Consider the following 25,526-nt stretch of genomic DNA (forward strand, 5'->3'; position numbering starts at 1 on the left):
AGAGACACTTTAGTTTACTAATTAGAACAAGTGAATTCGGACACTTCCTCATAGGCATCATAATGTGTCAGCACCTGTTGTGTACATTTGAGTGGCTGAGCTGTGTTTAATGCTTCATACAGATATGAACCCAATTGTGAGTCTGTTAAAGCATTGGGCTATTCATGCAATAGTCTTTGATCGTTATGTTGCATAGCAACCTTATCCTCCCATTAACAAACTACATAGGAAAATATCTGAAATCTACGCCGTGCAGTTGGCTTGTTACAATCACCTGCTTAGCTAGATTTTCATACATCAACGGCTCCAGTTCGTTGCATAGTAATGAGACTTGCAATGCATTTTGGGCCACATTCAGCTCATGTAACTATGATGTTTACTGAAAATTCTTATGGTATCGCGGGAGACCCTCAAAACCGACGGGCTCGAAGCTCGACGGGCTCTTGGTGCGGATTGGCTTTTGACCGTTACCATCAAGTACAGAGGGGCTGGTCTGTTCCTGGCTTTGTAGGCCAGTGTCAAGGTTTTGAATCTGATACAGGAAGCAGCTACAGGAAGCCAGTGAAGAGAACGCAGCAGTGGAGTGACATGGCTGAATTTAAAAACTCTGCCAAAAAAAAAAAAAAAAAAGTAACGCACCAAGATGACAGCCAGCCACCAGGGCCTTCATTGGTGTCCTGTATGCGAGACTTGGACTGCTGCGGCCTGGAACCGTATCGTCTTTAGTGATGAATCCAGGTTCTGTTTGGGATCCAGTAACTGTCTGGTTTGAGAGTGGCACTTTCCTGTGGATCAACACACTGCCCCCACTGCTGGTGTGACAATCTGTTGAGCCATGGCATACAACAGTCGGTCACCCCAAGTAGTGATATGTGGGACGCTAACAGCTCAGTGATGTGTGCAGGGCGTTCTGCGACCACATGTGTTTCCTCTCATGGCAGGGCTTCCAACTGGCATTGTTTTTTTAGCAGGATTATGCTCGCCCACACACAGCAAGGGTTTCCCAGGAATGTCTCCAGATTGCAACACTTCCTTGGCTTGCACGGTTGCCAGGGTTTTTTTTTTGCCAATCAAACATTTTTGGGACCAGCTGGGATGCCGGTTTTGTCAGTAACCTGCGAGTGTGCAGGATCAGCAGGCTCAGCTGCAGCATCTGTGGGCAGATGCGCCGCAGAATGCCATACGGAACCTGTATAAAGGTTAGAGGCAGACCAACAGGGTACCTCCTTTTAATTATAGTTTACCACAATAGGCTCTTCATTACATTCACACACAGTTTCATTCATTTCCAACAACAACCTCTTGGTGCGAACACTTTTTATGGCAATGAGCGTAATTACAGTGTTGGGGGTGCCCATACCTCTGCATATCAAATCATCTTTCTGATTTTCTAATTGAATGAGCTCATATCCTCTACAGAGACACGTTGGCACATTGTTTAATTTACATAGTGTAAATATACATATAATACCTTTTTTTCCCCTCCCTATGTAACCTTTAGTAAAGAAATAGAGTTGTACTATAAACCATGCTGACACAGTTTGTCACCTTGTTTTGGCGAACAAGCAAGTTGAATAAGAACTTGTTTTTGGACTGTGGCCAGAAAAGCTCAGTGGATTTTCTCAGCATTTCAGCGTCTCTCTCCTTTTATTCTAGAAATCAAAGGCAGTTTGCAGTGGAGTGTTTACACAGCTGAGAGTGTGTGTGTGTGTGTGTGTGTGTGTGTGTGTGTGTGTGTGTGTGTGTGTGTGTGTGTGTGTGTGTGTGTGTGTGTGCGTATGTGTCAGTCAGTGGCTGTTCAGTGTCGCAATCACCCAGTCCCAATCATGGGGGAAATAATAGTTACTGCCAGGGTGTGTGTGAAGGAGGGGTGACTGTCATTATGATCATGTTAACCCCTTAAATTCCTAGGCTTTTTACAACCTAAGCATTATTATTATTGAATTAAATAAATGAATGAACTTTAAATTGTTTTAGTTCAAATAATTACTTCATGATTACTTCCTAGTGGGGTATACTCATGTATTTGTTTCCATGTTTTACCTGCATCATTTGCCCTAATGTTGCTGATCAGTCCGGCCCGGTATTTGAAAATGTCAATGCGAGATGAATCTGTGTGCAGAGGCACCAAGAGCGTATTTCACACAGCATCTCTGTCTAAACCTGCATTCACACTACATTTTTATGAGCCTTTTGTTGGTTTGTTATAGGCGTGGTTGTGGGCAGAGATGCATGCAATCGGGAAACTGAGTGGCTGCTGATCATCACAGGCAAGGAAAAAAAACCTTGAGATCGTGCAGCTCTGGAGCTGAAAGCAGCGTTTACTTTCTTCTCTGTTTTGTTCAAATATTTCCATAACTGATTCAAGCCTCCACACACTCTCCGGTTGTCTCCTAATTGCCAGTGCATGGGTGCACCGGACAGCACTCTTTCAGAAGTGATCACCTTTTTATAATAATTTTAAGTATTATAAAATTATCCAATATTCATTAAGAACTCTAGTAATTTAAATAATTTCAGCAGACTATGTTTAATCTCTCTCTCTCTCTCTCTCTCTCTCTCTCTCTCTCTCTCTCTCTCTCTCTCTCTCTCTCTCTCTCTCTCTCTCAGCGTGGAACGGAGGGGTTCTGGAAGTCAGTGGCACGGATTGTACCAAGGGATCCAGAGGACATGCGGATTCTCAACCCCTACTTCATTCAGGAGGCAGCGTTCAGATTCATCGGACTGCCTCACAACAATGGCCTAATGGGCAGAGGGGTAAGACAACCCGCAGTCGTGAAGCTGCATTTATTCTAGGTTAATCCATTGTAAAAGTTCAAAATGGGCCGATCAGTGTTTTAGTGCGACCAGTCATTCGCTGGGACCAATTAAAGGCAGGGTTGAATGCCACATTAGCCTCTCCGGGCAAATGTGCTAATGCATCATCTTGTAGGGCTCCTGTAATGTTTCTGCATCGTCTCTCAAGATCAAACAAGCTTGGAGAGACGATGAGCTTAGAATAGAAACACAACTGAAAAGGGCTGCTTATCTAGCACCAAAAACTTTTCCTTGGATAGATTTTCTGACTGCTGCTGCTGTACTGTTGGTGGTGGTTAAATGTGGTCTGCACTGTTGGCTGTTTTGTGTGGTAAGTGGTGTTTGCTAGCTTGGCGTGTGCTGATACCCGCTCGCCGAGTGATGTACTCCGGAGAGTGGTACCCAGTTAGTGGTGTTAAAAACCTTACTTGCCTTCCTTCATGGAACGTGTGAGTTTTACACTTTCTACAAATATGTACGTTTGATTCCAGCACACAGTATAACACTGGCTTTAACGTGGTTGTGGAGCCGTGCACTAGCTCTGTAGTTCTATGTAGTGATTGAACAAGGAACTGCAGCATCCCTTGGCGGAGGGGCCTTATGCAGAGCTGCTGTGTTACACAAATTTGATCTGACTGGCTAATGTAAGAAATATTGGCAGATACCGATACACAGCCAATAGATTGTTCCCATTTCTAGCCGATGTCATTGTTAGTGGCAGCCCAAGTACCTGTTCAGATGACCCTTCTCTGAAACAAGTTGTATTGCGCTCACTTAAGAAAACTTCTATATCTTTAAAATCTCTCTCTCCCCCTCTGTGTATGTGTGTGTGTGTGTGTGTGTGTGTGTGTGTGTGTGTATATGTGTATGTGTGTGTGTATATATATATATATATATATAGAGAGAGAGAGAGAGAGATTGCTTTAACACTCCTCTGTCCTTAGCAGCTCAAGAAGGCTTCAAGAGGAACAGAGCAGATCATATATTCTACCTCATCTTTACTCCACAGCCAAGTTTACTGGTGCACACACACCCACACACAGCTAATGCATCCTCACTCCTGAGTTACCTACAGAGTTATTTTCGTTGTGTGTGTGTTGATCAACCAATTGTGGGTTCTTTACTTCCTCCCTCAGTGCAGCCTCCATCAATATAAGTTCTCTGTGCAAGAAGTGTTTTCTGCTTTAATGCTGCAACGAAACGATCAAACTAAAGGCATATTCCCCTTTGCACTTCCGGAGGAATGTCTGAATGAACACCTTGATTATCTGCATGCTCACAAAGCACTATATTAAAGACTCCTGCACACCTCCTTCTTCATGCAATTCCTAATTCTATAATCAGCCAATTGTGTGACAGCAGTGCAATACATAAATTAAGAAAATACTGGACAACAGCTTCAGGTCAGGTTCATACCAGCCATCGGAATGAACATGAACATGACCGTGAATTCAGTGTCTTTCAGTGGCCTACCCACTTCAATAGAGCACATCTGGAATGTGGTAGAATGGGAGCTTCAGAGCATAAAGTGCTCCTATAAAACACATTCACATCAACATGGACCAAAACATCAACATCTTGTGGAATCAAAGCAACAAACAAAAAGAACAAAAAAAGTTATCCAGTGTTAGTATAGTGCTTTTCACATAGTGCTCGGTGAATGTAGATTTGATTGGTTTTTTTTATATAATAACAATAATGATAATTTGTGTTTTGTCAACTTTGTGTTTTTTACATATATGAAATGTCTGTACCTGTAGTTATAAGTTATTTTCAAACTTGTGCCCACATGACTTGTGGGCAGTAGTGGCTCAGCGGTTAGAGCTCCGGGCTATTGATGACAGGGTTGTGGGTTCGATACCCGGGCTCGGCAAGCTGCCACTGTTGGGAGCCCATGAGCAAGGCCCTTCACCCTCCCTGCTCTCCAGACACTGAGGGGTAAAATGCAGAGGACACATTTCGCTGTGACAAATGCTTTATAACTTTTTTCTTTATAATAATCTTATAAAATCATGTTTAGGAAAAGACACAATGTAGCATGTATGAAGTTTTTTTAGTATGCTTTGATTTATGTCTTAAATTCAGCAAATTGAATTTTTGCTGTAAAATATGCATAACAAAGTTGTATTTAAGTTAAGTAGAAAGTTTCACTTATTTGCACTTGGGAAATTAACAAAACATTGATCCTAACAAGGGTGTCCAAACATTTTCACTGGACTGTACTAACAAAAGTGTGGCATAAATTAAGAGTTCCAGCTCTCGAAGTATGTAATCCATGGGGTCTTATAGTGGCATAGGTACAGTAGGGTAAGAATAGTTGGTCTGATTTGACTCTTCCTCTTCTGTTAGTTTATATGTGTGTGTTTGTGTTTCCAGAACATCCCGACACTGGGAACAGTGGCGATTACAATGGCTCTGCATAACTGTGATGAAGTGGCGGTGGCTGGGTTTGGGTATGACATGAGCACACCCCACGCCCCTCTACATTACTACGAGAAGCTCAGGATGTCCGCCATCAAAGAGGTAACATGCACTCCTCACACTCTTCCAGCTGTCAGACCCATTTCACCCTGTATTCATTGGTATTTTCTCTGCCCATCCCCAACTTTTAGACTTTTATTGACCACTGCATTTAGCTCTTTAACAGAAGTAGCTGCACATACAGCTTACATTCTCCATAGTATATAGATCTGTTTCTATTTGATTACATTTGAGGACCATTATAGTCTTTATACTTAAATTCTCTTCACATATCCCAGCTATGCTACATTGCCCCTGCCACTGGCAATGTATAAGTACCTTGAGGAACATTTTGAGGAACATAAATCTTAACTGTGAGAGCATTAGGTGTTTGAGATTTTATTATTTTTTTTATGCAGTTAAGCTCTTAAGGCCATTAGGCAATGGCAGCTTATATCTTACATTGTATAAACTGAATGCCTAAATCATCACACTGTCGCATAAATCAGCGTTAAGTATGCTAATGTTTAAAAAGGTTCCTCACCCTTCTTATTCCAAACTGGTTCTGTAATGGCACTTTATATTCTTAAAGGTCTAGACACTGTGATATACATACTTATATCTATTAAATAGTCTATAATTTTTTTTTTATTTATTTATTTATTTTTTCATCTAATAAGTCAAAGATTGTTTTCTACAGTGTCAGAGAGCACACAAGACTGTAAATGGAGCAAGTGGAACATGACGTCTTAACTATCTTTCTTTTTTCATTAGCATTTGCTTAAAACTGTCGAAAGGGCAACGATTAAAAGTTCAAGCCATCCTAATGAATCATTTGATATGAATCAGCTCGTATTAGTTGAGTCATCTGTTCTCCAAGCTCCTGGAATGTGTTTGATTTGGTTTAGGGAATCCCAGCCTGATGAGTCACATACGCATTACACACCAGACCATGTGACTGAGGCAAACAGCATGTTCTCTTGCTCCAAAGTCAGGTCTGAACCGGGATATTGCTGTTAGCATTCCATGCTGAGTGTATGTGTTTGAGGCGTTCATTCAGCTGGGGACACCTTCTGTGTTTGGTTAGGGCAGTTTATGCAGCGCCAGGAGAGTTTATTCAGATACAACAGCAATGGAATAACTGTTTAATTAGGCTAGGTGTGTTCTTGTGTGTAGAGCAGCAGAGATGAGACAGGGGACCTGTCTTCTGTGAATGTGTGTGTGTGTGTGTGTGTGTGTGTGTGTGTGTGTGGGGGGTTTGAGGGATGTGAAGTGTCTGACAGGTCACTGGATATACTGCTTAAATATACACACTATAAATCAGTCTCTGGAGATGACAGCTCAGGAGTGTGTTGTTTCCTTCATCTACACGCAACCCCCTGTCCATCCATCTGTGTTTCTGCCTATCTTCTCTCTCTCTCTTACATGGAGTATCTCACTGTCACATCCTCTGCTTCTCTCTCCCTTATATTTTGCTATATTGATATAACGAGACTAAAATGCACACATACACATTTATTTAAGCATTGAGGCATTAAATGACTTGTAAGTCAGTCACAGTTATTACATAATTGCCAGATTGCAGTCATTTGAACTTACTACGGTTCATTAAATGAATGCAGTTATTTTCCACAGCTGTCAACTCCTACAATTATATTGTTACATTGCACCAAACAATGTGAAATTGGGCCTTTAGGTCAAAATGGGTGTAAATAAAGGAACATATTTGTTGAGGAATACCATAGAACTTTGAGAAAATTTGAGCTTAAGCTGGTTCTGTCGTCATTGGAAAGATGCTAGAAAGATGTTGCTAATCAGACTGGTTGCCCATTTTAGACTTGCACTTTATTACTTGTGTACAATTCACAAAAATACTTTAATAGCAACTATTGTGCTGTAACTATATGGCAGTGTAATGGCTGTGACAAGTCAAACCTATAGAGTACAAAGCATTGGCTAGGGTTGGCACAGTATCACAATGCTAGGTATTAAATGACGAACACCAAATATATACTAGACTGAACACAGATCAAAGTATTGAAATTTAAAATTGATTGTACCTCATGTTTGCTGCTTCTAAAAGCATAAGGCATGTATGTTACTAAATGTTACTAAAAACTATTCAACTATGTCTGCTAAATTTGCTAATAGACACGTCTCCAGAGTCAAACTGGCATGTGCAATTAGATTTGCCTATAGACTAAAGATATTCTTGGCTGGGATGGAATAGAACTTTTTTTTTTTTTTCTTTTTTTAATTTTTAAGGAATTTTTATTTGAAGGGTTTTCAGGGAATGAAAAGTTGCTCTTAAGAGTATCTTACTTTTAAAAGTGTAGGCAAAATACAATATCAGTCGGGTGCTAGCTTATTTAAATACAAAATGTGTGTATATTACTCATATATGTAAAGTTAGATTCTTGAAGTGATAATTACAGTATTGAAATTACAATTGTTTTACAATGTGTTGTAAAACTTTTGTTGTGGGATTAGCTTATTAGGGGTGTATTAGTGATTTTCATGTTATGATCACAATAATGTTATAGTGTATATTATAGTAATGGAATAGTGTAACAAACAGCTGTAATTAGCTACACGAGAGCTAGACCGTCAGGTGAGGTCATCTTGTTTCATTTTCTTGTCCATGACGTGATGAATGAAATCAGTCAGTGATTGATTGTGTGATCATTTTGAAGTGTATGGAAACTATAGACCATTACAGCAGAGTATCAGATGTATTGCAGGTGAACATTAGGAGGCAACAGATGGGATATTTTCTGTATGTCCTGTCAGCTAAAGTTGGACAAGTTTCATCAGATAGAGTCGACCTACAATCTCTCTCTTGCGCTCTCGCTCTCTCATTCTCCAGTTTCAGTCTGCTATGACACCGCTGCCCCTTGCCCCAACCTCCACACATCTATTATTGAGGGACTCTTATTATTCTGGAGCTGTCAGTCAACTGGCCTGTTTCTGACCCACACAGAAACACAAACACATACACACATGAAACTGTCCTTATACCCCAAGATGTATTGAGTACTAATTAAGAACTGAACGTGATGTGAACACTAAGAGATACAGTACAGTAAAACTTGCTTAAAAGCTTTTTTCAGGACAGAGCGATGTGTGTCTCAGGTGTATTTTGTGGTCATATGAAATTTGGTGTTATTTGGTGCAATATGATTAAGGTTCATTTTATGCATTTGACAGACATGAAATAAAATCACTTTTATTTCTATAGCGCTTTTTACAACTGGTATTGTTACAAAGCAGCTTTACACAATCAGTAAGAGGACAAGAGATCAGCAGCATAAAGAGACATTAAAACCTAAGACCCCCAGTAAGAAAGCCAAAGGCGACAGTGGCAAGGGAAATAAAAAAAAAACCTCTCTCAGAGCTGGAGAAAGAAACCTTGGGAGGAACCAATGAAAGTAATCATGGTTAATGGTGGTAGTAAAAGTGGCTAATAATGGTAAAGAGTCCATGTACATTTTAACACCATCAATAGGCAGGTAGCCGTGTGTCCTGTTAGTCATGTTGCTTTACACACAGGTCAGTATTATTCCTATAGAAATTATATTCAGTGTTCAGTTGCACAGACATCATTAAGTGCAGCCAAAATTTGAAAAAGTCAAAACCCAATCTGTAATAAAGTGGAGCAGTATTTTAACAACAAACACCGCAGTAAATTAGTCACCTCATCATCGATAACCAATTGTACAGATGTTATATGGACAAAAGTATAAAAGGACACCTGCTCATTCATTGTTTCTTTTGAAATCAAGGGTGTTTTAAAAAAGAGTTTACCCTGCTTTTCTTGAAGTCTCTACTGTCCAGGGAGGACTTTCTACTGGATTTAGGATTTTTTTCCCTTACTTTAAATATGCTTTTTATATGAATCATTACTGCCATGAGACTGTTTGGCCTAACTAAAGGAGCTACGCCTGCTCCCTAAATCCACTGAAAGTGAATTGTATATGTCTATAAAGGAACAGCCAAATGTATTGGATTTGAACTCCATGTTGAAGTGGCGTAAAATCACATTGTTTGCCAGAACCTCTCGTCTCGTCTGAACTACACTTCCTGGCCTGTTCTGACCAGGCTTAGTCACATCCTAAATCTGTCTGCTGTTTCTCTATGTGTAACCATAACATTGTAGAGTTCAAACTGAATACTGTGCCATTACTCTGGCAGCTGTCTGATTACAATGTCTGTAATCAATGAGTCTGTCTGCCATTATTTGATGAAATAACTAATTCCATCATTTTTAAGCCTTTTGCCATTTCCTCTTACTTTGCCACATCTCAGTATCACTGTCTCTGCGTTTCAATTCCAGAAATGAACTGCAATCCCAGACTCTTTACCCTTAGGGGAATCCTTTTCAGAATCTTATGATAAGAATTATTGTGTACAATGAAACTGAGGAGCAATCCAATGGTGCTTACACATATACAATGTACAAATATATACATATATTACAAACATGTACATATATGTACATATAAAGTATAAATATATATGTAAAAATATATATATACAGTGGGGGGGGGGGGTATTTAGTCAGTCACCAATTGTGCAAGTTCTCCCACTTAAAAAAAAATGAGAGAGGCCTGTAATTGACATCATAAGTAGTCCTCAACTATGAGAGACAAAATGAGAAAAAAAAAAATTCAGAAAATCACATTGCAGTGTGCTTGGGATCATTGTTATGCTAACAGACCCAGCCATGTTTCATCTTCAATGCCCTTGCTGATGGAAGGAGGTTTGCTTTCAAAATCTCACAATACATGGCCCCATTTATTCTTTCATGTACACGGACCAGTCGTCCTAGTCCCTTTACAGAGAAACAGCCCCAAAGCATGTTGCCACCCCCATGCTTCACAGTTGGTATGGTGTTCTTTGGTACAAACACAACTCGTTGTGTTTGGAGGAAAGTGAATGCTGAGTTGCATCCAAACAGTTCTACTTTGGTTTCATCTGACCATAAGACATTCTCCCAAAACTCTTCCAGAACATCCAAATGCTCTCTATCAAACTTCAGACGTGCCCGGATATGTACTGGCTTAAGCAGGGGAACACGTCTGGCACTGCAAGATCTGAGTCCCTGGCGGCGTACTGTGTTACTGACGGTAGCCTTTGTAACGTTGGTCCCAGCTTTCTGCAGGTCATTCACTAGGTCCCCCCGTGTGGTTCTGGGATTTTTGCTCACCGTTCTTGTGATCATTTTGACCCCACGGGCTGAGATCTTGCGTGGAGCCCCTGATCGAGGGAGATTAGCAGTGGTCTTGTAGGTCTCCCATTTTCTGATTATTGCTCTCACAGTAGATTTCTTCACACCAAGCTGCTTGCCTATTGCAGATTCAGTCTTCCCAGCCTGGGGCAGGTCTACAATTTTGTTTCTGGTGTCCTTCGACAGCTCTTTGGTCTTCACCATAGTGGAGTTTGGAGTGTGACTGTTTGAGGTTGTGGGCAGGTGTCTTTTATACTGTTAACGAGTTCAGACAGGTGCCATTAATACAGGTAATGAGTGGAGGACAGAGGAAGCCTCTTAAAGAAGTTACAGGTCTGTGACAGCCAGAAATCTTGCTTGTTTGTAGGTGACCAAATACTTATTTTCCACCATTATTTGCAAATAAGTTCTTTAAAAATCAAACAATGTGATTTTCTGAATTTTTTTTTCTCATTTTGTCTCTCATAGTTGAGGTCTACTTATGATGTCAATTACAGGCCTCTCTCATCTTTTTAAGTGGGAGAACTTGCACAATTGGTGACTGACTAAATACTTTTTTCCCCACTGTATATTAACAAAAAGTAAAAATATAAGCAAACATTCTATACATATACACTCTGCACAAATTATAAAAAAAATGTGAGGAATAAGACAGACATTTTATTACAAGAAATGCTAGTGAGGTAGTAATGCGGTATTGCAAATGCCCTAAATTATTTAAAAGAAATTGTTGCACTGATTATATTGTATGATAACTTAATGTCATGATAATTTAATAAACTAAACAAATTAAATTAAATACTGTTACAGTGAAATGAGTTCAGTGTTTTTGCTAAATTTGGCAGAGTTGAATCCTCGTATTGCACTGGGGTAAAAACTGTAAATCTGTTAGTCTGGGCTGTGATGGAACTGAAGCATTTTTCGGACGGCAGCAGGTCAGACAGATAATGTCCAGGGTGAGACGAGTCTTTTAGTATGTTTGATGCCCTGCTGAAGGCAGTTCCAATTGTCTGATTTCTACCAGTAGGCATGTGTGTGCTCAGTTGGACTGGATGGAAGTAGTTGTGAAAAAACTTAAATATACACCACCACCTGTATAAACTAATATGCAAAACAGTTGAGCACCCTGATCAAACCACATGTAATGTTCATTTATTTAAAGTGAAAATGATGTACTTTCACAGAGCATATCACTGCTGTCCACTCAAAAACATGTATCTCCATTTTTATCTGTTTTTAGTTTTCACCATCATTTGAACCCTGAAGCTGCTCTGTACACTGTGTAAATACTTTAGGATTAAAAGACCCATAGAAAAGCTCTAAATTATTTGGAATAAACTATTATTTTATTCCATTCAAAGTCAGGAACAGTTTTGCACTCTTCTGTAATGTCACCGTTTGGAGATGGGCTTGTTTTTTATTGGACAGTGACAATGTGCTTTTGCATGTTTTAATTTACTTGCTTAACTTAAAATATTGGGGGGGGGTGTATCTAAAATAAAATGTATAAAATAATGTATAAATGTGTAAATTAATACTGTGTATGATCTCAAATGTGGCTGTACCTCCTAGCAACGTACATACAGTTGTTTGTGTTGATGATCTTGGACTCTTCAGTCATTTAAAAATGGCTCCAAGAGATATTCTTGACTTATGTAAATCTAGTTATTCTTCTCAGATCTTAGATTTCTTTAAGCATTCCCATTTGTACTGTGTCTTGGTCAATCCAATGTGTCCTGTCTAAGCACACCCTTTTTATGTGGGTAGAGAGAAGCTACTAGCTGTAGTCATGATCGCTAACAGGATATAAAGAGGCCTTGGCAAGTTGAGACGTTTTGGAACTTTCAGCACTACTGAATTAATGACCTAAGTGGGTGTCTGTATATTTTTGACGTTGTGTTGATTTCAGAAATATATTCACTTTGGTTTCGTAAACCTAGAAAAAAAACCGAAATAAATACTAGTTGGCCTTAATTTTTTTATTAGGTTAGCTTATCCTAATGGCAGGACAGTGGCTAGTTAGCTAAGGGTTAGAGCCACAGGCCGTCCCAACAGTTTGATAGCATTCGAGTATTCTATTTTTACTGCAGGGCACAAGTCTTTCAAGCACTTAAATGACTTGTATGACGCAGATACACAGTTCGATGGTGTAATGGGAAAGTCAGATGAAACGGAACTGGGAGCATCATTCAGAATGCTTCCTTTTTTAATGGTTGGACTACACAATAGAAGCCCTGTTATCCCCTACACTTCCTGCAGTGTATTGCAGTCTCTCAGAGTGACCTCATGGATCACATGAACATGCAATTAAATACCACATCAACTTTTGTCCATAATCAGCGCACTTGACCTAGTTTGTTGACTGACCATTACACACAGCTCAAGTAGTTCTGCCTGTGTGTATGCAGTCTCATCCTGTAACTGTGGTGGTCTTCTCCATATCTCCACTGCTTCCCTAATTCAGTAAGTGCTTTTCCCACAGTGGAGATGGCCCTGCACACCATTGTTCTATAGCAACATTTTCTCTCTCATGTCCAGCGTTAAAAGCCTGCTTTGTGCACAAGAGTGCTTGTATTGTCTCCCAGCTTCAATAACATGTTTACTTTAGCTGGGCAGTCCAGGCTTCCATTGTCCATCTGACTGTAAATATGATCAAAAGCTATAGAGCATGAATGGACACCAAAGCCTTTTAGAGAGAAATATGTGAAACTTTTATCATCTGTGTTGAGTGTTTACCTCCTCCCCCCTCTCTCTCTCCCTCTCTGTCTGCAGTCATGGACACACAACATATCGAAGGAGAAGGAGTTTTTGCGGAAGCTGGTGACGGCCGGAGTCATTCAGGATTTGACCAACGGCATATGAAATCATCAGAGTGGAACCAAGAGAACTCAGACATCAGTGAATGGTGACTTGTTCATGCACTTTCTGTGCAGACGTTCAAGCAACTGTCTTGACTGCTAACGTTTTTTTTTTTTTGTTTGTTTTTTTTCCCCCCTGGTTATTTCAAGTCTAAATCACTTCAGCTCTGCTTGCCAACGGACCCACTGAATGCAATATACCATGAAATCGAAGATGCTTCTTAAGTTTGAGCGATTAATAGGAAAGAAATGTGACTTTTAGCTTTTCAGAGTTTAGTTTTTTTTTATTACTCTCCATCCAGTGAACACCTGCAACATACATGCTCAAAAGGCACCTTTGATGAAATTGCAGTGTGACAAGAACAATACCATGGAATACTGACCTTTCTTTTAGCAAGAGACATTTACACATGATGCTGAAAGAGAAGAGAGAGGAGAGTTTGTCTGTGCCAAACCTGCAGCAACTTTGGAGAGTGTGCTGCCCTGGGCTGTGTTTTTACAGAGCAGGATTTCTCAGTTAGCCAGATAACTCGAGCTGAAAGGTATGCCTGTTCAATAGAAGAGGTAAGAAATGTTCCTATTGCACAATCCTCACTTTGGGCTTCTCTCTATCTGCTGCGTCCTTAGCATGTAGCCACTTACCTCTGACAATACTTCTGAAACACTTAATGTAAGACACTTGTAGTAGAAACCAGAGAGCAGATGCTGAAGGCCGTGTGCATTATCCTTGTATTGTTCTTTTCACTGAGTTTCTCGCCTTATGCTACAGAGGCAGCAGATAGAGATTATGTTGAACATTCTGGAGTTTTCCTGTAGTATGTGCAGCCTTAATGAGAGAGTCTTGCTTTGTGAAATATGCCCCTGTTCATGTGCTGAATGTATTTTTGGTTATTGACCCATCAGGGTTGTGTGTTTTTAAGGCTACCTTGCGAGAGAAAGACCGTCCTCCCGCTTTGTGTTTTTGGCTGTGTCAATTCAGTCTTTCAGAAACTTCTCTATTTATTTTAAATAACTGTTTTTAAACCCCAACAAGTCCTTTGTTGGTTTTTATTATTATTATTATTATGCATTTTTACTGTTTCCACCAAGGAAGGAGTATCTTATTTTTTGTTTGTTTTGTGTTTTCAAGCAGTATTTATTTTACAGTATTTTAAACACAGATGGCTTTAATTTCAGTCCAGACACTCTCAAGGCTTTAAATTGTTCACCTCAAGCTCAGGCTGCTGTTCCAGAAGGGTGGGTGTATTTTGCTCAGAAACCTCTTTTGATTATGCTGAACGGGAGAAGTGGAGTTCTGTTACAAATCAGCGGTTCTCATCAACCAAATTTAGGAATTCTATTAAGTGATACTCACACTAAACATATATTTATATGCATATCAGTGTGTTACAGTATTTGGGAATGGAATCAACGATATTAAAGTATTCAAAATTTGTTAAACATGTGTGAAATGTTTCAATGATTCTTTTCAACCTCGAACCACACACATTATAGAGCTACACAATACTGTTGAAACACACTGTGATACTGGCTTTTGCAGTATTGACACCGCAGAAGGCCACAAATACATTGCTGATATTGCAGAACACAAATGAGCCCTCTTACCAATCAGGGAATTTTTATTGTATGCTCTGCACATCCTGACTATTTGTGGGTGTTGTTTAGGTGTTCTAACAAAAACAAGGCATTTACACAAGCCCGTGAATGCAAGCAGTTGTGGTCATGCAGGCCATGATACTTACTCTTATCAGTTACAGCAAATACTTAATAAATACACCTGGTCTATATATTTAAGAACTCATTGTGAGATTGTTGCAAGTGTCATGAAAAAAAGCATCTGACCCCATTCAGATTTTTTGCATATTTGTCCCACTTGTTTTAGATCCTGAAATTAAAAAAAATAATAAGTAAAAATGTTTTTAGATTTAGTTTCATTTATTAAAGTAAAAAATCTATCCAACACCAACTGCCCATATGTTGGGGGAGTAACTCATTACTCTATGATGTGGTGGTCTGCCACCATAGATTTAATCAAATGGCTTGTTTATTCTGCTGTACCTGGGCAGGTTAATGTTTGGAGAATAGAAAAGAAAAATAGGATAAAATAAATAATAAGAAAATAAAGTGGTGACCTTCATGAAGACTGTCCATTCAAAAACATTTCTGTGGTTGTTCTTGACGCACAACGCATCTCTTTGTTGGAGAACATTTTTAAATGTAAAATGTAAGATTTTACTAATAATTCTGAACCATTTATGATGATTCTCACAAGAAGCAAAGTTCAGCTCCAAAACAACAAAACTGCCACATCATTAATAAGACAGTAATATTTAGTTGCAGACTATTTCTTGCTGTTTAGAGGATCAGTTAAACTAGACACACCCAGGCTTGATTGCTGCCAGCCCTGTTGAATCAGTACATTCTAACCTCATGCCGTAGTAGATGCCATATCTTCAAGAAAACAGCTATGCAGTGAACTGCTGTGCACACCCACTGCTGAGAAGGTCAGCGGTGGTGATTCCAGCTCCCGTGTTCCCAAAAACACCTTGTGATCAAAACAGTCAGAAATAATGTTCTGGGGAATAACGTAAACAAAATAAACCACTGTGTGCTCTGTCTAGCATTTCAGATTGCTGTACGCATTGAACCTTGAAGTGGTTGGGCAACTCTGCAAACACCTCGGGTTCCACTTCTGTCAGCCAAGAACAGAAAGCTGAGGCCGCAGTGGGCACATCACCAAATCTGGACATCTGAAGCCTGGAAAAACATTCTTCTGAGGCACACCGATTGTAGGGAGATTTGGTGCACCTGGAAAATGTTTAGCAATCCCATTATCCAGTTGTGCCAGCATGACCAGAATCTTGAGGGATATTTTCAACATCTTGTGGAATCCGTGCCATGAAGAATAGAGGCTGTTTAGGAGAGCCAAAGGAGGCCTAACTCTGTATTGATATAGTCATCCGAAATTAGTTAGCACTGGTGTCCAGACATATTCAACCTCTCCCTCCGTTGACCTCCATCATTGTTCCTGTCCCAGGGAGAGCCCAGTCCACATGCCTCAAAGATTTGCAGAGTAGTCCTGACCTCAATCATCATGATGGTAATTATGCTAAAATGCTGTTTGTTGACTACAGCTCAGCGTTTAACACCATTATCCCCTCAAAACTCACCCCCCAGGTTGGAAGATCTGGGACTTTACCGCCCCTCTGCGTCAGTGGATCTCCAACTTCCTGAGAGACCGGCCACAAGCAGCACTCACAGGCAAACATGCCTCAGCACCGGAGCCCCCCAGGGTTGTGTCTTGAGCCCCCTGCTGTACTCGCTGTACATCTACCAATGCATGGTCACTTCCAGCTCTACTTGTTGCTATTGTTAAGCTGAAGACACTAAAGTCTTTACCAAGTGTCCTTAGTAAACATTAGTAAGTTTCAGACTATCGTTTTACTAAATCCGGTTACACCTTTTATTTCTTTATTAAATAAAAGGTTTATTTACAAAATAATTGGTTCTTTATTATATCAATTTTTCTGTGGCACTGTTTGAAAAGTGCTGTATAGTGTTGGTTGATCAGTGTTGGATTAAAAACTGGCCTCATACTTGAAACAGTTGCTGACTTAAGCAAATGGTTCATTCTAAAGCAGGACAGTCTGTTAATCATGACCGTAATATATATATGTATATTTAACTATACATACATTCATCAGCATCATTACTCTATGATGTGATGGTCTGCCACCATAGATTTAATCAAATGGCTTGTTTATTCTGCTGTACCTGGGCAGGTTAATGTTTGGAGAATAGAAAAGAAAAATAGAATAAAATAAATAATAAGAAAATAAAGTGGTGACCTTCATGAAGACTGTCTATTCAAAAACATTCCTGATCAGTCTTCTGTGGTTGTTCTTGACGCACGACGCATCTCTTTGCTGGAGAACGCTTTTAAATGTAAAATGCAAAATTTTACTAATAATTCTGAACCATTTATGATGATTCTCACAAGAAGCAAAGTTCAGCTCCAAAACAACAAAACTGCCACATCATTAATAAGACAGTAATATTTATTTGCAGACTATTTCTTGCTTTAGAGGCCGTTGCTCCAATCACGTTTACACTCAGACTGCTCCATATGTCATTCCCTCTTTTACAAGTGCTTGAATAATCAAACGGTGGATGTTTACATGTGGCTTTCTGTGGTAAACACAGTGGCTGCGTATGAGTAATGGCTCGGAGGAGAGTATCCCTGTTTGGAAAGGTTAAAGGTAAGTGGTGGGAATGCTCAGCGTTCCTAACGGAAGAGTAAAGGTGAAGGACGCCGCATTCCTCAAACCAACGCCTACCACAGCTCTCTGTGCTAAACAACACACTTTCCCAAATCCCACCAAGTCTTCTGGGGTGAAGATATTTTGAGGTTCTTCAGCTGGTAGCAGCTGGTTTTGTAATCAGGCAGTAACAGCATTAACACTTTCCATCATACACTAGCCTTTCAGAACCGAGCACTTTTTTTTACTGGCATTAACTTACTATATTCATTTACTCTATTAAATAGAATGCTGTTTAGATTTGACCTTTTTTCTCTTTGCAAAAAAACAACAAAAAACTCTGATCCAGCTGACATTCACTGTGCTTTTTAGGAATAACACAAAGGCCACATTTTATCCCCTTCTTGTGATGTCAGGGTTCACATTTCAGCTATTCAGAACATCGTTCAGCTAGACGAGCTTCAATATGTGCAACAAACACATCATTTCAGCCACATCCGCTCTTCATACTATTAGCCCATAGCTGCTTCTATGCGAATAAACCTTCTAAATACATTTTGAAAGAGGACAATTTGTCCCCAAACTTTTGGCTGTAGTGCAGTTCAGCGTAGAAGATCAACGTTCTGCAGATTTGTTGGATACCCCAGACCTCGACAAACCCACAGGCTGCAGGAAACATTAGGAATACCTGTCTAGTCTTTCACTGCAGCCAGTTTTAGGCAGTCAGTTAGCTAAATGTAAATGTCTCTTGATCTTCATAATTCATCTCCGGTGCCTTTCATGCCTTTCATCAGCTGCATGGGTTCTTGGGTGTACAGGCCATCGTAGCTCACATGGGACAAAAGCAGTTCTTCAGATCAGTCTGTGTGAAGGAAAGAGCTGACACCCCCCCCCAACCGTTTTGCCGTTTTCCTCACCTGGCACGACCACGGCCACAACAGCAGATCAGCCACATTAGGGATGTCTAAAGCGTTAGTCTGGAGAAAACACAGATCTCCATCACTTGATCAACCAGAAGACATTTGCTCAAAGTTGTCTATATGAGTCACGCACTGGAGCTATTAGGCTTATAGTAGCTAATAAGTAATGGAAGCAGAATCTTTTTCACATGAAATATGGACAGATCATCCACTTTAATGAAAACTGCTAAATGCTAATAACAGCATCATGCAAACTTGATCGATTGATTGTCTTTTCACATTACTTACCTTTTCTTAACATCTTAAGTGGGAAGCAGTTACAGAGAGTCCAATGACCCTCCATTGTGAGATGGAAAATTCAGGATTTGATCAAAATGAACTTGGAATCTGGGCTAAGCAAGAAATCCTGTTTGAGGAGACGGTCACCTGTATGGATTATGTGGGCATGGATTTAGGAGGCCAGTCCTGCCCGTTCCTGTGAGGTTATACTTAGTAATGTACCTGTTCAAGCACTGTTAGCTTTGCATTAGCGTTTCTAAAGTATTAGCAACTGCCATATTAAGGACATTTAAAAGACCACTTTTTACATGAGTGATAACTGCACTTCCATTTCCAACTGGATATTCTATCCATAATCTCGAAATACAGTAAAAAAAAAGGTGGATATTTTGCTTATTAGCACACTTGCCCTGTAAAGTCACTCCTCAAGCTGGCCATTACTTCTGTTTTTAGCAATGTGGTGTACTTTTAACTATTTTTAAAGGGAAAAGCAAACCACACAATGTCAGAAACCACAAAACGGAGATTTCTGAAAAGGTCTAGACAGTTTTTTAGGTATGCAGTTTGCACAATGCTAATAAGCAACATGAAAGCAGCAAACTTTATCGCAACCAACATCTTGGCTCGTCAACTACATTTGGGCTAGAACTGAAATTCTTGCCAAATTATTATCACCAAGGGGTAGTCATTAGTACGCTAGTACGCTTGAAGTATATCTGCAGTCAAGAGTTTCAGCTGCTGACGCACCAGTAGGACTTGGAGGTCCTCATCCATATCTCGAACAGCACTACAGGGAGCAATGAGACGTGCTGTTTTAATCATTAGTGAGCTTTGTCTCGGTAAACATTCTTACACCGTAGACTCTCCGTTTAGACTACCCAGTGAGAGCGGCTAGCGTGAACTTGGCTCTCACTCCCTGTGGTGTAAGTGTGGGTAGCGGTTTCATTTGGAAAACCTTGTGGGTTCATAATGAGCTAATCAGCCCCATTCATCGTTCATTTCGTCCTCCTTCCAAACAGCCTGAAGTAGCTTCCAGTGCCATCCTGAATGCTGTCTCACAATGTGGTTAATGACTTGTCTCCCTTCTCGGGGTGTGTTAGAGGGGTTATGCAATATAACCTTTTTTCATTGCACAGCATGTGACAGAAACATGACAAGCGTCTGGCTTCATAAGTTAACGTTGAGAATATCAGCCTTGATTGGCGTGATGATGCATCTTCTGTAATGAACAGCTAAACTGCAGTTCGTAAACACTGTTACAGCAGGGTTTCAAAATGTACCGTTCACACCCCAATGCCTGAATATATTTGACCACTCTTTTTGGCAGGACTGGTAGAGTTCTTGGCTTGCACCCGCACACAGTCGACAGAATTGACGTCAGGACATTGGGAAGGCCGCTCAAGAACGTAATGTTGGCCTGAATTATCCATTCCACAACCAGCTTTGATGCGTGCTTAGGGTCACTGTTCTGTCTAAATTTTTAGCTGATAGCTTGAGGTGGTCCTCCATGATGCTACCACCACCATGCTTTACAGCTGGTATGACTCACTTTTACCCCTCCAGACATATCTCTGGTCATTGTGGCCAAACAACTAAATCTTTGCCTCATCTGACCATTAAACTTTCCTCCAGAAGCATCATTCTTTGTCCATGTGGTTCTTAAGTCGAGCTTGAAGGTGGCAGTTTTGGAGCAGGGGCTGCTTTTTTGGGTAGCAGCCTGTCAGTCCATTGCGATATATTACTTGATTGACTGTAGACAGTGGCACTGGTTTTCCTGGCCATCCACACAATTTCCTGTCAGCTTAATGGGCTGTTTTGTTTCTTTTCCCAGACCTTGGCAAAGTGGCTGCATTTCCCAATAACTTATAAAATCAACATTCGACCCTGTATTGATTTCAAAACCCCACAAGATGCCCAGTCACCACTGAGATAAAGTGTCCCCAGAACATGATGCTGCCACATCCCAGAGTTCATTGTTGGGATGCTTGATAAGGAATAGACAGTGGTAGATTTGTGGCACACTGTGGCTTTTAGAAGTTAGTCATAAGCTCAGTTTTTGTCTCTTCCTATCGCTCTCTTCCAAAATTACTTTAAATCTATTAATTTTTCAATTAATTTGTGGGCCAGTCTTTTAAACTAATATATGACTGCATGATATGCACTGAACATCCTAGCCTGTTTAATTCAGAAGGATAAAGGGAGGTTGGAAGTGGTCATGTAAACCACTAAGTATGACTGCTTTTAGTACATAAAACCACACCAATGTCTCAAAGTGGTTCTCAAAGAAAATTTTGTCCCTAATGTAAAACACATTTGTGGTAATAAAACCAGGGAAGCTTAATCTTGGACCTGCTCCTTTAAACCACTGTAACACTAGGATTCTGACTCTGTTCCCTCAATACCCAAGTAACTATTCTAACACACCCTGCTCAACTCGAGGCTTGTTCAATCAATATCTGTTAAAGCAAAACCTATAAATGTAGCTTCAGGTGGTTTTGGATAATAAATAAAGTCTAAACATTTCACTACAAGTTCATGTCAAGGATTCAAATGAACTGTATTATTCTGCAACTGCTGTCTCCTTTACCAACTGGACGTAATTTGAAGAATCTGTATTGATTTATGAATGTATTATTATTAAAACTAATGGATGTACATTATATCCATGCGTTCACTATGTTAGCCTTGTAACCCCAGTACAAAACTAAACAAGTAAACTTAAGACAATAAGCTTGTCCTGGGTGACTGACTACAGTTGGTGTGCAGTGGAAGTTGTGCAAGTTGGGTTCTAACTCGCCTCCTTCCCAGCGCTGGCTGGCAGTTAAAATGTTTAATATGCTGTGAGTGTTGTCTGCAGTAAATAGTAAACGGATATAGAAAGTGGTGTGAGATCAGAGCTGGGTGAGGTATGGATACAACAGGCAGGTGGATCCTATTTCAGGCCGATCCTTGACCTGGGTGTGCTCGGAGTGTGTGTTGGCGGGGGAAAGGGTGGGGGTGGTATTCACTGACAGGTGTCTGTCCGTGTAGGTGGCCCCCGGTGACAAAAGAGAACTGTAATGGTTTCATCTCTTTTGTTGCCGTTTGACAAAAAATGAACAGCAGGGTTCCTCTTTACCCCCAGTGGAGTTCATCAACCAGGATACGCTTCTCTAGTTTTGCACTGGAGCTACGAGGCTGATATAGAAGTGATACCTAGCTGCATGCCTACATCAACACACGCTTACATTTACGGCATTTAGCTCACGCTGTTATCCAAAGCAACTTACAAGTTACTCGTATTACAGAGGAGAGCCAATGTAGAGTTAGGAGTCTTGCCCTTATTGGGGTCACCCAGACCGGGAATCGAACCCCAGTCTCCCACATGGTGCAATAACTCACTGGCAAGTACTGGTGTTCTCTGTTGCGCCACACCAATCACACACATCTACCTCAAGCTCTGATGTTCAGTTTGTTGTTAAATGTAAATCTAATTAGCCATAAATCTGACTTGCTTATATTGCGCCTGACACTGCATGACAATAAAAATGAGCAACTGTACTCCACATGGCTAAGAACAGTATTGTATTGTATTAAGGCCTGAATTTTGTCTGACTTTTTTTGTCCTGTAGATCTTTGTAGGACACCAGGTGTATAAGTATTTAGCCATGCTAATTAGTGGGGTATACGCTTTTTACTCGTTAGCTACATTAGCCAAGAAGTTCCAGTGCAAAAAGCTGGACTAACATCAGCCTTCTTCCAACACAGCAGGAGGTGTTTAGCTGAGTTAGACGAGGGTTCGGCCTGCTGTCTGCAGGTTCTCCGTGGAGATTTCTTCTGGTTGTGTACAGCCATGCATCTGCACAGGCTCACGGTTCATTTGCTTTATTTCTGACGACATGTCTTTTACACACACACACACATTCTCCATTACAACTGCAGTACTACGCACAAATCTAACACACTCCCACTTATGCCATTATAACACTAATCAAATGTCTGCCAAGTCACCATTTGTTTTACACCCTCCTGGCTTTACAACACAGTGGTGTCCCCAAAACATTGTTTGCACATTTGATATGTACAATTTCACTCCACAGTCCTTAATTGTAAGTGATGTAATGTAATGTCCTGAGTTCTACACCTAGCTTTACAATGATTCCATAAATCTTATTTTTCCCCCTCTTTCCAAGTGTAGCCGACCCCCCCGCAAGTCATATTTCCTGTTTTTTAGCTTTGTGTTGAAGCTATAAAGCTAATGTAACAAACAAGTAATGGAGGTTCAAAACCTCATCACTTTGCTTCACATTGCGCTGAATTGTTAAATAATATAAAACAGACATGCTTCTGTAGTTGCTTACGCTGTATGGCACACAGCTTTCCAAAGAACAGGCACATAAGTATGTTTGTTATTGATGTCAAGCAATATTTATTTAACATGCGTGTGGACGAAAGGACGAAAGGCCACACGGTCAGCTTAGTTTAGATGTAATTATTATCAGGTATTAACACACCTAGTTTCAGTTAGTTACAACATATAGTAGTTGCACAGCTTAATAAAATCGTATTTATTTATTTATTTATTTATATTTTATTTATTTTCTAGCCAATTTCAAAGGCCAGTTACCCAATTCCATTTCATGTGAACTCCCCCTATCACTAGCAATGCCCCCAACACTAGGAAGGTGAAGACTAGCACGACTCCTCCAACGCATGTGAATCCAGCCTTATTTTCGAACTTGCTAGGTAGCCAGAGTGGCTAGCGCAGCTCCCCATGCATCTCCCCAGATGTGGAGAGAAAGTGCCATCAACACACCCCTGAGAGAGGATAGCCAGTTGTGCTCTCCCGGAGTCTGGCTGCTGAGGACAAGCAGCATGACCTGGAATTGGAACAACAGTGAACCAATGATCTTCAGTGATGCGGATACTTGAAGAACTGTGTGCTACAGTTTCACATTAGGCCGAATAGGGTTTTTGCCAGTCATCTGTAAAGCTTATTCAGGCTCACACAAAATAGCTATGAAAGGAGGCATTTTTTAGGCAGAACAATTCAATTCAGTTTAATTGGTTTGTGTAGCTCTTTCCACAACAGCTGTTGTTCCAAAGCTTTCCAGAAATGTGGGTGCAGCTCCTTAAATGAGCATCGCTAAGAGGGACAGTGCAAGAAAAAAAAAACTCCATCACTCCAGACAGTGCAGTTCCACTGCTTCACAGGCCAAACCTTCAAAAGAGAAACTCGTCCTTCTCTGGACCGCACCGTTCTTGGGATATTTACTGGTATGAACAGCAGAATCTCATTTAGAAAAGTTTGTGGGTGAGGCTGCATTGTTCCCTCAGTGGCATGATATTGTCTTGTTTTCTTCTATGTCCTTTAACCCTGAGACACATTTGCATCTCCTCTTGTTTTGCAACTCCTCATGATAAAATGATATACTTGTATATCAGTTCTCAATAATAATAATAATAATAATAATAATTAGTAGTAGTAGTAGTAGTAGTAGTATGAGTAGTAGCAGTATGGTACATTGGAACACAGGAGTAAGTCTAAGAACTGTTGTAGGTTCTATGATCCTGTACTAATTAAATCCTGAAGGTCTAGATCTCCAAGAGGAGGGTTGGTGACTGCAGAACTAAAGGTTTTGGTCTCACTTTATCAGGACAGTACACTTTAGGCCCATATTACCTTTAGCTGTTCAAATGTAACAACAAACAATCTGCTGGAATGTGATTTTCCATGCTGTTGTCGGGTTAGGCACAGAATTCGGACTGGGTATACAGTTAGGACCAGGGCTAGGTTTAGGACCAAAGATGTTATTAGATATTTAGACCCGGAGTACACAAACTGCTTAAGCCCCTTATCACCACCACCACTGGTCTACATGTACCTGCATCAACATCAACCATTGGTCAAACTGCTTAAGTCCCGCCTTATCACCACCACCACTGGTATACATGTACCTGCATTAACATCAACCATTGGTCAAACTGCTTAAGTCCCGCCTTATCACCACCACCACTGGTATACATGTATCTGCATTAACATCAACCATTGGTCAAACTGCTTAAGTCCCGCCTTATCACCACCACCACTGGTATACATGTATCTGCATTAACATCAACCATTGGTCAAACTGCTTCCCACCAAAGCCAACTGACCAGTCTCAAAATGCCTAAACAACAAATGTAAATAAACACAATCCAGTTAGATTTTACAGCTTGAAATAAGTGAATGTGCACACAACTTTACATTAGCATTAAGAAGGTTATGTAAAAGGTGGTAAAAGTGCATTTTTTTACTTTTTAACAGTTTCTGTTAATCTACTAATGTATGTCTTTAATATAACTGCATCATTTTAGAAATTAACTCGTGAACTCGTCCGTGTCCTTTGGCTTCAATAGAAAGTTAGGAACATGTCTCCTGTAAAGCCATTTAAATATATGTAATTATAACATTTCTGCCAAGTCATCAGTTTTTGGAATCCTAGGCCCGAAAGGCATCCAACACAGCTAGACTCTAAACTCCAGGAGTCTGAACCTGGTGTGAGCCCCTGACCACCGCTGACCACCCAGGAAACTTTAAAGCACAAAGCCAGTCAGACTGACCGTCAGGGGCCTAGCTGTCATCTGTGGTGTCCTGTTCTTTACTGCTACAGTTCTCTGCTAGGGTTACAGACATTAGCGTGTTCCTAATGTAAGACCTTATCCCGAAATGAAATAGTCGGACACACACACACACACACACACACAC

At 40.4% G+C, this 25,526-nt stretch overlaps 1 protein-coding gene across 4 annotated transcripts in view; it reads left to right on the forward strand.

Moving 5' to 3' along the window:
* Positions 1-14,781, forward strand: part of st3gal3a (ST3 beta-galactoside alpha-2,3-sialyltransferase 3a) — a 58,440-nt gene extending 43,659 nt beyond the window's left edge. For all 4 annotated transcript variants that reach the window (XM_072683965.1, XM_072683967.1, XM_072683968.1 and 1 more), the window contains 3 exons: positions 2,611-2,757; positions 5,173-5,319; positions 13,256-14,781. In XM_072683965.1, the coding sequence (XP_072540066.1) occupies positions 2,611-2,757; positions 5,173-5,319; positions 13,256-13,345 (384 nt within the window). In that variant the 3' untranslated portion in view covers positions 13,346-14,781. The remainder of the gene's footprint in view (positions 1-2,610; positions 2,758-5,172; positions 5,320-13,255) is intronic.
* The last annotated feature ends 10,745 nt before the right edge of the window (positions 14,782-25,526 follow it).

Source organism: Salminus brasiliensis, chromosome 7, assembly GCF_030463535.1.
Source record: "Salminus brasiliensis chromosome 7, fSalBra1.hap2, whole genome shotgun sequence".
In the NCBI taxonomy this organism is placed as follows: Eukaryota; Metazoa; Chordata; class Actinopteri; order Characiformes; family Bryconidae; genus Salminus; species Salminus brasiliensis.